Source organism: Gobio gobio (genome assembly GCF_949357685.1).
Source record: "Gobio gobio genome assembly, chromosome: 18".
NCBI lineage: Eukaryota > Metazoa > Chordata > Actinopteri > Cypriniformes > Gobionidae > Gobio > Gobio gobio.
Genome location: NC_137111.1, coordinates 39,721,250 through 39,733,777, shown reverse-complemented (window position 1 = coordinate 39,733,777; position 12,528 = coordinate 39,721,250). Strand labels below are relative to the sequence as shown.

Sequence of the window (12,528 nt, the reverse complement as noted above, 5' to 3'; positions counted from 1 at the left end):
CAGGAAAGCAATCTCCCATTAGCACCCATAAAAGGATGTATTTCTTCCTCTCGCACACACGCAGATCCACTGACAGCCTTTCTGCTTATATGATATGATGATTTAACCAGTGTGATGTGACCTGTGTTTGGCAGAGGGAACTAGGCCTGTTGTCATGCTACAGTCTCTCATGGATCTTTTGGGGAAGTTGTGACTAAACTGGGGATGGGAAGAGGAGCTTTTACTTTGTATAATGTTTGTCACACATCCTAATTTACCCATTTTGGGAAGCAAGTGTCAAAAGCCACAGACAAGGACAAACAAAAGAGGTCTACATAGAACATAACAGGCAAACCTCACAAACATAAATGGCTACGTTTTTTTTTTTTTTTTTCCATTTCCAGAGAAATGTTGCAGTGGTCTAGTGTTCAGTGCCTTGAGGATCATGTTAGTGATAAGGGTGTCCTTTTTGGGGTTTGAACTTGTGAGCCTCTACCACATCGATTACAAAATTATCACAACATGCACTTTAGCAAAGGGATGTATTCATGGTGAGGGCACTATAAATGAATGTAACACTTCATGGGTTAGTACAATTAATTTTCGTTTATGCTCCTGTCGAGTTGCTGAAAATAACCATGCATAGCTTATGCGGTACAGAGCTACATGCACGTTAACCACGGCTCCACATTTGGTGGGTGTGAGAGTATGTTTCAGCATGCATATGTATGCACCATGTATGCGAGACGTGACAACAAACCCCCTGCTTTCGCTCACATTTTTAGGAACTTGCTAGTGAAATGTTTGCCTCTGATATGGCAACAGGTTTAAGGCCAGGCCATCACCTTCATATATTTAAAAAGAGGAATTACACGATAAAATCAGCCCCGCACCATAAAAACCTTCCTGAAGTTGGACAGCGATTTTGCCATGGAGTGAAAAAAATACTAAATGCTCCAGCCAAACAGCACATATGCTATAAAAAAGACAATACTTTACTGTTTACTCTCTTAAAGGATTAGTTCACTTTAAAATGAAAATTTTCCTGATAATTTACTCACCTCATGCCATCCAAGATGTTCATGTCTTTCTTTCTTCAGTGGAAAAGAAATTACATTTTTTGAGGAAAACATTTCAGGATTTTTCTCCACAAAGTGGACTTCAAAGGCAACCAAAATGTTGAAGGTCAAAGATTCAAAGGGCTTCCAAGGGCTTCAGAGGCTCTGCATGATCCCAGATGAGGAATAGGGTCTTATCTAGCGAAACCATCAGTCATTTTCTAAAATTAAAATAAAAATGTATATACTTTTTAACCTAAATTGCTCATCTTGCGCTGCTCTGCGACACACCACGGATTGCGCAATCACGTCGGAAAGGTCACGCTAGACGTAGGCAGAAGTATCACCCCCGTGTTTACAAAGCACTCGTGCGAAGAGTAATACAAACATCCTTAAGCAAAAAAAGATTAAACAACGATGTCGGACGATTTTGAAGTTGGAGATTACGTTTTTTGTAAAGGGCGTTTGATTAAGTCTACTTCCGCCTACGTATAGTGTGACCTTTCCGATGTGAATGCGCAATCTGTGGCATGTCGCAGAGCAGCGCAAGATGAGCATTTTAGGTTAAAAAGTATATAAATGTCTAGATAAGACCCTATTCCTCAGCCAGGATCGTGCAGAGCCTCTGAAGCCCTTCGAAGCGCATTGAAACGGCATTGATTTAGACCTTCAACATTTTGTTTGCCATTGAAGGCCATTATGTGAAGAAAAATCCTGGAATGTTTTCCTCAAAAACTTAATTTCTTTTTGACTGAAGAAAGAAAGACACAAACATCTTGGATGAGACGGGGTGAGTAAATTATCAGGACATTTTCATTTTAAAGTGAACTAATCTTTTAATGGTTGTTCTGGGTCTCATTATTGTGAATTATCTATTGGTGCACATGATTTAATGGAATTAAATAGTTTGTAACATTAAAAGGAGCAGTAACCGATTTCTGAGAAACGCTGTTGAAAGTGGATCAGACCGAGCAGAACAACACACCTAATGAATAAACAGCGCTCTCCTCCACCCTCAGTACCACGACTGAGGTGAAACCATTGAGCAAGGCACCAAACCCCCAATTGCTCCCCAGGCGCCACGGCAACATGGCTGCCCAGTCACCATACTTCACTTTCACTTTCACTTTCATATGCTGTTGTAGTAATATAGAACTATAGTAACAGGACAGTTTTGAGTGTCATTGTTTGTCTGGGGCTGGTGTGCTGCTGGTGACCAAAAGACAACTCTTGCTTTTATAAACTGTACATTCATTTGTTCTTCCTTGTCATTTGTTCGCCATCTTTGCGTTATTTTTCATGAAGCATTATTTTGCTTCACTTCAGCTATGATAAATTGCGTGTTGCATTGTGGGGGCAGAGCAATAAAGGGAGGGGAGTGTTTGTTTGGGTTGATGTCAAATATCAACGGCCTGGTTTCCATTACAGATTTGCGCAAAACATTTGCGATATTTTCTAAATGTCAATTACATTATTACAGCATTTCCATTAACCAATGTTATGTGACTAAAATGTAATTTTTTTTCTCTCGCGTTGTCCTTCCAAAAATCAAAGCAATGGATGTTGCTATGTTTACATATATCGCAGCCACCGCACTAGCCATTATTTTGAATTGAAGGAGATGTAGACGTGTTATCCAAGCATTAATGGCAAGGAAAGCCCTTTATACTTGGGAGCGGCCACGTAGGAGGTGTTTCTGGGTGTTTCTCCCTCCTATCTGCTTCGATCAATTGTGGCATGTCTTTGTTGTTTAGAATCCAGTATTCCTGTAATTCTTTAGTTTAGTTATGAGTTTAATAAAGAACTCTGTCTCGTCTTCTTTTCAAACATACTACGCTAGATGACCTGTAAATGTAGAAAAACTGTTTCCATTGCAGTTTTGCAAAATATTCTTTTTTCGAATTGCCTGAAAAACCTACGGAAGCCCTGAACCGCAAAGTAAAAAAAAAAAAAATCTAAATATTTTGAGATTAAAGTCGAAATATTTCGAGTTTATTCTTGAAATTCTAGATTATTATTATTTTTGGGATATATGGGAATTTTATTAAATATTTGGGATATATGGGAATTTTTGCGAAATTGACATGTTTCCATTGGGATTTCAATTTGAATTTGCACAATTGGAAAAGTAATGGAAACGCAGCTAGTGTTTCTCAGAACTCGCTTACAGCACCTTTAATAAAAAAATTAATAAAATAAAAAGTCTTGTCTAAAATGACTTTTCTGCTGAAATCTAGCTACAGTATGATAAAGTTAACTAAAAGCCATTTATCAATTTATGCATTGTTTTAGCAAACTACACTTGACAGTCCATTTTTCTCATTGAACATGGAAATATGTCACATTGCAGGGGTAAAATAGGTTGTGAACAGCAATTCCCCTTGTGATAAAGGAGTACACTTTAGTATACATTTAAAAAGAGTTCTTACTACGGAAATTATATACTTAAGGGCAAATTGAATGTAATGTTTTGGGACACTTAAATTTAAATTGATATAAAATGCAATTAGCTAAACTTTAAAGTGCTTTTCGACCCCCTTAAGTATAAAACTTAAGTACATCTTTATAAGCAATCTTGTAAATAGCTCTATTGTCTTTGAAATATTTAGGGTGTGCTGCTGAATTTACAGACAAGCAATTATAGTAAACTAAAATATACTTTAATTTCATTTCTGTTGACACTTGTTTACCATGTATTTAAATATATTTGTACACATTTACACACGTTACACATTTGTAATAGTGAAGTTGCAATTTAGTACATTTGAATATATTAACTCTAAATGTAATATCAAAAAACACATGTACAAATACATGTGTTTTAGTATGTTAGTCAACTATGTTAATCGTTCTGTAAAGAATGACAAAACATTATTTAAACATAATGAAATGTTCTTCAAAGTAAATCTTTTGACATTTTTACAAAGTGTGGTTTTTAAACGTGTACTTAAGTGTGTAAACATAATCATAAAAGTGCACTCTTAAGTATACTCTTTTAGTGGCCTTTTATTTTATTTTGGTATTTTGATGGTCCACTTAACTATAAGTATGTACTGTAGCTACATGTTAGTAGAAACTAGTAGTTACATGTAACTAGTGATAGTTGACATGTAGTTGCAATAGTTAGTAGTCTAAAGTGGACCATTAAAATAAAGTGTAACCAAATTATATTATCTGCACTACAAGTGCACATTCATTACAATTGAGCGCACTTCTTTTTTTCAAGGGTCACATTGACTTTTTGACTATACTCTCATATTCGGAACTAAACATTCCATTCGTAGTGGAAAATGTTGGTTGGCTCTTTTTGCTGCTGGCAGATTTTAGTTTTCAGTACGCAAATGTATTCATAACTGTAGAGGAGTTTGTTTCATTGTGGTAGGAAAGCAAAGACACAGCTCTCAAAGAGAATCATCTATATATGTTTTGATTTCCTGATATTCTACGCTTGTAGCCATTCATCTGATTGAGCAGCGTATACTGCACAGTCTGCACAGATACTCACTTAATCAGAGAAGCAATGATGCACAGTGAAGATACTGTCTTCACATCCTCTCGCGCACTGACTGATTATATCTTCAGGGACAACATGCAGACAGACACGCACATGCATATTCAGGCACAACCTTTGCTGATGCAAGAGTTCAGAGCGTTTGTAGTTTAGTTCCCTGTTTCTCTCATATAATCCATGATTTTGTTCCTATTTGTCCTCTTTCTTTCTATACATTCTTTAAATACACTCACATCTCAAATTTCTTCAATGTAAAGTGGAAAATTGTGTGAAAAACAAGTGTCATTTAGTGATTTTGTTGACTTTAATGTCATCTTTTGTCTCTTATTACTTTATCGAAATGACTTTAAACTTTGCTCTTAATACATGAGGGAGATATGAAAGTGCTATTTTGCTTAAAGTAACACGTCGCTTTTGGACCCACTGCGGGTGGGTGTGTGGAAGTGTGTGAATATCATGGCAGTTGAAGTGAAAGCATGGCAAAAGTGCAGGTGCAGAGTCGTGTGTAAGAGAGCGTACACTCGCATTTGTTGCGATACTACGCCTATATGGTGTTGCTCCTGAACATTTTATCTCCCTGAGTGAGTGTTGAAACTGAGTTCTGGCAAGTTCTTCTTAGGAAACTCTTGCACATCCTATTTCAGTTTCCTCTAGCATCTTTTTTTTTCTTTCTCTCTCTCTCTCTCTCTCTCTCTCTCTCTCTCTCTCTCTCTCTCTCTCTCTCTCTCTCTCTCTCTCTCTCTCTCTCTCTCTCTCTCTCTCTCTCTGTTTCTCACTTTCAGTAGCTTCAAAGTGAGCGGGTCACACATTAAGTCCAAGTTAATCTGGAACTTCTGGAAGGGAAAATTCCAAACTAAAATACATCAAGATATTAAACAGGCCATCTGTTAACTTCTGGTTAGCCAAATTTATTCCCACCCATTTTCGGCTCTAGTTAACCCACTTTCTGTTTACACCTCTAACACTATATTTATTATAATGACTAACTTACTCTTTCTGTTACAACATATCCTACAAACATGACATTTTAATTTATGCTACCATTTAAAATTTTAGGGTCAGTATGATTGAAAAAAAAAAAGAAATTGATACTTTTATTAAGAAAGGACACATTTAATTGATCAAAAGCGACTTTTACATTATTAAAAAAACTATTTCAAATAAATGTTGTTCTTTTGAACCTTCAATTCATCAAAAAGTGTATCATAGTTTCCACAAACATATTAAGCAGCACAAGTCATAAGGTAACACTTTATTTTAAGGTGACGAAGTTACATGTTACTACATGTAATTACTATAGTAATAACAGTAAATGATGCATAATTACAGGTAACTAACCCTAAACCAAACCCTAAGCATAACCCTATAGTAAGTACATGTATTTAATTAATATTACTCAGTACTTGAGTAAGTACAATGTAACTACGTCACCTTAAAATAAAGTGTAACCCAAGTTTGTTCCACATTGGTAATAATAATAATAAAAATAAAAATCTTGAGCACCAAATCAGCTTATTTGAATCATTTCTGAAGGATCATGTGACAGTAAAATTAAACTTTGACATTACTGGAATACTATTATAATATTAAAATATTATAATTATAACAATAAATTGTAATACCATTTCACAAGATTACTGTTTACAAAAAAACGTAGCCTTGACAAACATAAGAGACTTCTTTCGAAAATATAAAAAAAATCATACTGACCCCAAACTTGCTTTTTTGCCCTCTGAAAACGAATTGTTTTAATCGTTTTTTCAATAAAATTTGAATTTATATTTAATCATTTAGACATTTTATCAGATGCTTTTATCCAAAATGACTTAAAAATTAGGAAAAAACAAGAAACGTAATGCAGAATTTCAAGAATAAACCAGAGAAGTACAAAAAGGGAGAACAGAAGTGTAAAAAAAGGTAGAGGAAAATTTCCTAATAAGTGTGGGTTAAAGAGTTCATGGCACAACTGAGCATGTTATGTGTAGGCTCAGTCAGTGAGTAAACACTGTTTCAGTGTTAAATTAGCAATCTGCTGTTTAAATGTCCCACGGTTTCCGGAACCAGTAGTTAATTAGTCTAAAGAGAGGAAAATAATTAATTTGTTATGCTTAAAGTTCATACTGATTTTCCAGTAGCATTTTATTTTACAGTCCTGTTTCACATGTACATTGTACTTATTATCAATTACAGAACTGGGTTATAACTAGGTACTAACCCTAAACCTAACCTTAACCCATCTTATGTTACCAGTACTTTCTTGGGTAACACTGTATATGCACTGTAAGTACACGTACTGTAAAGTAAAGTGTAAATGATTTTCCTTTTCGATGTAATGTTTATTTTTTCTTTTCTATGTGTGGCAATAGAAAAAAAGAAAGAGGCATGATCTCATTACAAAAGCTGAAGATGCGCTAAATTGAACGCTTCGCACCCTACGAACCCTCGAACAATCTATGCACTCGCTTTGTGATCTTGCAGGAAGAACGAGAGCCGTTACATGAACACTTCGTTTTAAAGTTTTCTCTGTTGGGTTGACCTTAAGAGTGGGCTGCAGTGGGAGCTATATCAGACTGTGCATTGCATGGGTAAATGAGGTAGTTTTGTGGTTGTGTCCCAGCTTAGGCTGGTCTGACTCACCCAGTGGTTTATCTGTGCGGTTGTTGTGTTGTAGGCCAGTGCTGGCTGACAAGTCTTCAGGAACAGGCATGGCCTCATCTTGGTCCTCTCCCCCCTCGTTTGCAGTCGGGCTGTCCCTTCCTGAGCAGAGAGTAGAGAAGTTACCAATATAGACTCAGGCCCATCTCTTTTGCATACTTTATCTTAGTGGAGATTAATCTAAATTTGATGCATTTCATTTTTCTGGCTAATTTGTAGGCTGATTCACCATCATTGGCTCAACCAATGGAATAGTTGTTTGGGGGCGGGATATTTGTTTGTCTGACCAATGACAGGTGGTTTGAATGTTAAGGAAACCTGTTTGAAAACAGTCATTAGGTGTGTTCGACTTCATGCGGCGGTGAGCAGATCGCAAATTTTGTCCAAATAGAGACGGTGCAGATTCCACGTTACTTTCCTGTATTCTTTAAAGTACGACAGCAATTCGAGAGCAGTTGTCTGGCTCATTCTGCACAGCTTCTTCAGAGCGGTTTTCATAACAGTAAAACTCTTTTAATTAAATATTAATGCTACATTGTGTCACACTTTTCTAAATAAAACTGATTACAATTAATGTTGTCAAATCGATTGTGTATACATAATATATGTGTGTGTACTGTGTAGAATTATAATGTATATAATACACTCATTTATGTATATATTTAAGAAATATTTGCATGCATATACTATATATATTTTTTATATAATTTATATTATATATAAATATTTGTATACATGCATGTGTATGTATTTATATATACATAACAATTATACACAGTACACACACTTTATGTATATACAAACTTTTATTTTGGATGCGACTAATCGTGATTAATCAATTTGACAGCACTAATTACAAATATAAACACCGCTTTATTGGTATTTAAAAAGTACACTTATGTTGAACTTTATGCTTGTGCATACAGGCACTGTATTAAAGCATGAAGTGTTGAATGAAAAGGGTTTTGATGCTACACATCTGTGTATTTGACGAATTTTGCAGATAAACCACTTCCACTTTGATAATATATGCAAAAACTGCAATCGTCACTTCAGGAAGCAGAAAGTGTCCCACTTCATGTTTCATTTTTTTTTTCCAATCCATTAAATCCAGCTGCAGCCGAAGTTGAACACACCTACTATTTTTGCAAATCCGTTTGGTGAAACATGTAGCGTATCATTTGCACACTTCCCCATAAAGAAAAAGGGTCGTGTAGTGAAGTTCCTAAACGTAATTTCATGAGGAGTGAACCCATCTAATGTTTCAATTGCTGGAGCATATAAGCAGCAGCTCACCTTGCTCCGGTAGCAGCTGTTACGGCATCCCTCCACCTCCCCAACTCCACCAACATAATTTAGTAGTCCTGGAGGGGGGTATACCTAAGCTCGAGTTGAAGCTGCTTCCTCGAGCCCCTCTACTGCGGACAGCAAGCCAAATAGCAAGCCAGACCTCAATAGCTTAAAACTTATATGGGCAAACAAACTTGTGAAAATATGTTCTCACTAATGCAGCAAGTTTGGAGCTCGCTATAATGAGTCTTGTGTAAGTTTCATAACTTTATTTAGATATGAAAATGTCGACAGAGCACAAATGCTGACCGGGTTACTGCATTCAGAGTGTGTTCCCTATTTCCATTTATCTATTTTCCTGGAAAAGTGTTCGCATTAACCCTGTGCCGAGATATCTTCCTTGAGGTGGCACAGAGGAACATTTCTTGCTTCAAGTGCGAGAGGTCACACGTTTAAATCTGGCTGAATGTACAATTTAAAATCGAATCTGTTCGTCAGTATAGGTGTCAGTAATGGAGCCATTGGGATGTACTTGAATTGGTGTTTCACTGGAACACAGAGCTTTCAGACGAGTGATAGATATCACATCATTCCAAACCCGTATGAGTTTTTTCTTCTGCAGAACGAAGATATTTTGGTGAATGTTTTTGTCCTTACAATGATAGTCAAGGTGACGTAGTTTTGGACCCCACTGACTTTCATTGTACGGACAAGACAAAAGACATTTTTCATCTTCTTTTGTGTTCCACAGAAGTCATAAAGTCAAATGTTTGGAATGACACAAGGGTGACAGAAGTTTCATTTCGGGGTGGGGGGAATATTTTGGTTCAAAGCGATCATATATAAATGATGACAAATTTTTAAGAGTTAGTCAGACATTTTTGTGAGCTGAAGCCTCCTAAATGTGGCCTAGAATCACCTATGCATTAACATATATCTGATGAGACGTTGAAAAGTCAAAATATGGTTATCTTTGACTGTTTTGGCCGTCCAGACCTCACTGTGGCTTTGAGCAAATGAGAGGCGGCTCTTACCTGTTATCTGGGACATTTCCTGTGCCTCCTCGGTCTCCATCCTGTGCAGGTATTCTAACAGGAGCAAAAGTAAGAGAGAAAGTGTATCATCAGCGCTCGCTGGCTCAAAAATAACCGTGAATAAGAGAAGTGGTTGGTGATTAAAGGAGAATGGCCTTTCTTTGTGTATCTCCATCACCCTGGCAAGAACAACCCCATTCCAGCCGCACACACCACTGTCTTCCACATTACATTACAAAGAACTACAGACATTTTCATTACCGCTCTGACAGACGGGGTGAACTAAGAGAATATGTTTGGTGGACTATAAGGCCGGGGATGGGGTGCGGAGTCTCGAAAGGAACAGGCTTTCAGACCACATTTGTTATTTATTGTTAATTTCCCACCACATAATCATCCAAAAATGCAAACTGACTGCCGCAAAATTAAGCAGAAAATTAGATGGCCCGGGGTCATGGAGGATGCGGGTGTTTGGCATCGCCAGCTGATTGGCGCCCGTGTTCACACTAATTTACTGAGCATGCTTGGGTGAGCCCGGCAGCCCAACTCTTTCTGCATCCCTCCGCTTCTCTTTAACACACACACATACGAACACACAGATGTAGAACGCAGACGAGATGTGCAATGAGCAAGGTGACAGAAGGAAGACGACACCGAATTAAAAAAGCAGGATTATCGGAGACAAGAAATGAACAGATAGAGAAACAAGGGAAAGGTTAGGCGGAAATAACTCACTGAGAGAATAGGGCGAGAAGAACATGTGGGGGGCCAAAATGAGTGAATGTTTTTTGACTCCTCAGAAGGAGTCGGTGGTGAGCACTTCCTCAGGCCAGGCCTGCATATCTGAGAAGTCACCAGCGCTCGTGGCCCCATTAATAATGTAGCGGCCACTTGGGCCCACAGCAGATGGGCACAACAGCCTCGGCCTCGCTGCCACTTCAAGACGCTCCCGCTAGGGCCCGGCGCCCGGCCCCGCCAGCCACACAGGGAGCAGTGAAGTTCCTGAAAATAGCCAAGCAAGCTGAAGAGAGCTCCTGGGAGAAGGGGGACGTAGGCCTTCCTGTTTTTAATGACAGATGGCTCCACGCACTTGGAACAAATAGTGGGAAAGCAGCGGCCTGCCGTCTGTCGCAATGTCCCAGTCTTCCTGGGGATTGCACTTCTCGGAAGACTCACGACCAGCCCGCACACCCAAAACCCTGGTGGGGGCTTGTTTCGCCTGGTGTGAGATACATATGGGCCTGGGTGTCATTGTGTGTGTGAAATAGAGAAGGTTAAAGGTCATTGGTGGGTAAAGGAATCGCAGGTGGGCATGACAAACTAATTGCAATTACGTTTGATTTAGCTGAAGAGAAAGGTGTTTTCTTTGATTCAAACCTTTATATCCTAATCCATATTTGCGGGGTGTGACTGAAAATAAAAACTCAAAAGATCATAATTATACTTTATTCTCAAATAGTTGTTCAGGTGACTTTTTTTTCGGTGTATCTGGATATTTTCTGTAACAAAAAAAGTAACACTTTATTTTACAGTGTCTTTGTTACACGTTAGTTACTGTAGTAATAACTATAAATTGTGCAACTAAACCAACCCCTATTCCTAACCCTAACCCTATTATTATTACTCAGTACTTAAATGTATAATTACACTGTAACACAGACACCTTAAAATAAAGTGTAGCCCAAAAAACCTAATGTGCTTAACGTCTCATAATTAGTGGGATACTCTGTGCCATTTTTACGTGCAAACCGCAGATCAGATCAGATCAGCTGTTATGAACACCAAGGAGCTGCTCATGGATCTTTACAGACCTCTTTGACTGTCTAAATGGGACATCAACAATCTTTTCAAGACTTCACAGAATTGGCCACTGCGAGATAGAGGCCCAATCTGGATAGACGGAAGGCATTTGGCTTCCCTGCCGGTTTCTTGCCAGTGGTCTGGCTTTGATATTTTACCAGGAGGCACATGTTGCCATCAAAAGCAACATGGGTTGGGTAAATGCAGGCAAAAATTTGATGAGAACCCAGCAACACTCAGGGTGTGTTCACACTTGTAGTTCGGTTTGCTTGTTTCTTTTGGTCCAGACCAAAAACAAAACGACATTTGGTCCGCTTAGCGTTCACATTGGCATTTTAACACCGAACCTAAAAGCATAGGGATACTTCACAACCTGATTGGTCAGCTTTAATTGTGTATATTTTGAGACAGAACTTTCAGAACATCCAAAACAATGCTGTGTGCTCGGCTAAATGCGCTCGTTGTATGTGAAGAGATTATAAAATGTGTAAAGGTGTCGAAACAGCGGCAGGAGATCTGCTGCGAGGAGACGCAGTTCTGATGCCTGTACCAAAATGTGATGGCAACATCCCGACTATGATGAGAAAAACAGGTATGCTTGAGCATTCTGTCCTTTTTAGGGTCGCATCTTGTGACATCATGTCCTGTAATTGGTTCGTTTACATGTCTGTGGTCCGTGTTGAGTTAGGTTGGAAGCAGACTGAGACCCCTCTTTTCTGTGGTCTCGGTCCACTTGTTTGGTGTGCTCCAGGGTTCGGGATGGCAGCGTTCACACTTATTCAAATGAGCCGCACTAACATGAGCAATCACACCAGGGTTCGTTTTAATCGAGCCAAACATGCCGAGTGTGAGTGAACACACCCTCAATTAGAACTGATAATCTGCGACAGGACCTGAGAAATGTTGAGTTAGCATCCTAAGGTGGAGCATTTGCAAAAAAAAGAAAAAAAGAAAAGTGAAAGTGAAGTTTGACTCATGGGTGAATATTTGTATAAATTAAAAATACAGTTTCACTCTGAGGAAATGTGTTATCTGGACTTTTTTTCTTTATTTCAAAGTGTCCTACTGAGAAGAAAATGTGCATTTATTGTATTATTGAAAATCATTTTCAATCATTTGTGTCTTTAATATTAACATTTAAATGTGTCATTTGATACTTTTAACTTACAGTTTTTTACAATCGCTATGACAATTTTTTCAA

At 38.1% G+C, this 12,528-nt stretch overlaps 1 protein-coding gene across 6 annotated transcripts in view; it reads right to left on the bottom strand.

The window, feature by feature from the left end:
• ikzf1 (IKAROS family zinc finger 1 (Ikaros)) overlaps positions 1-12,528 on the bottom strand; it is a gene marked incomplete at both ends in the record, with an annotated part of 28,077 nt that overhangs the window by 10,698 nt on the left and 4,851 nt on the right. For all 6 annotated transcript variants that reach the window (XM_079842720.1, XM_079842721.1, XM_079842718.1 and 3 more), the window contains 2 exons: positions 7,186-7,305; positions 9,528-9,581. In XM_079842720.1, coding sequence (XP_079698846.1) covers positions 7,186-7,305; positions 9,528-9,581 — 174 coding nt within the window. The remainder of the gene's footprint in view (positions 1-7,185; positions 7,306-9,527; positions 9,582-12,528) is intronic.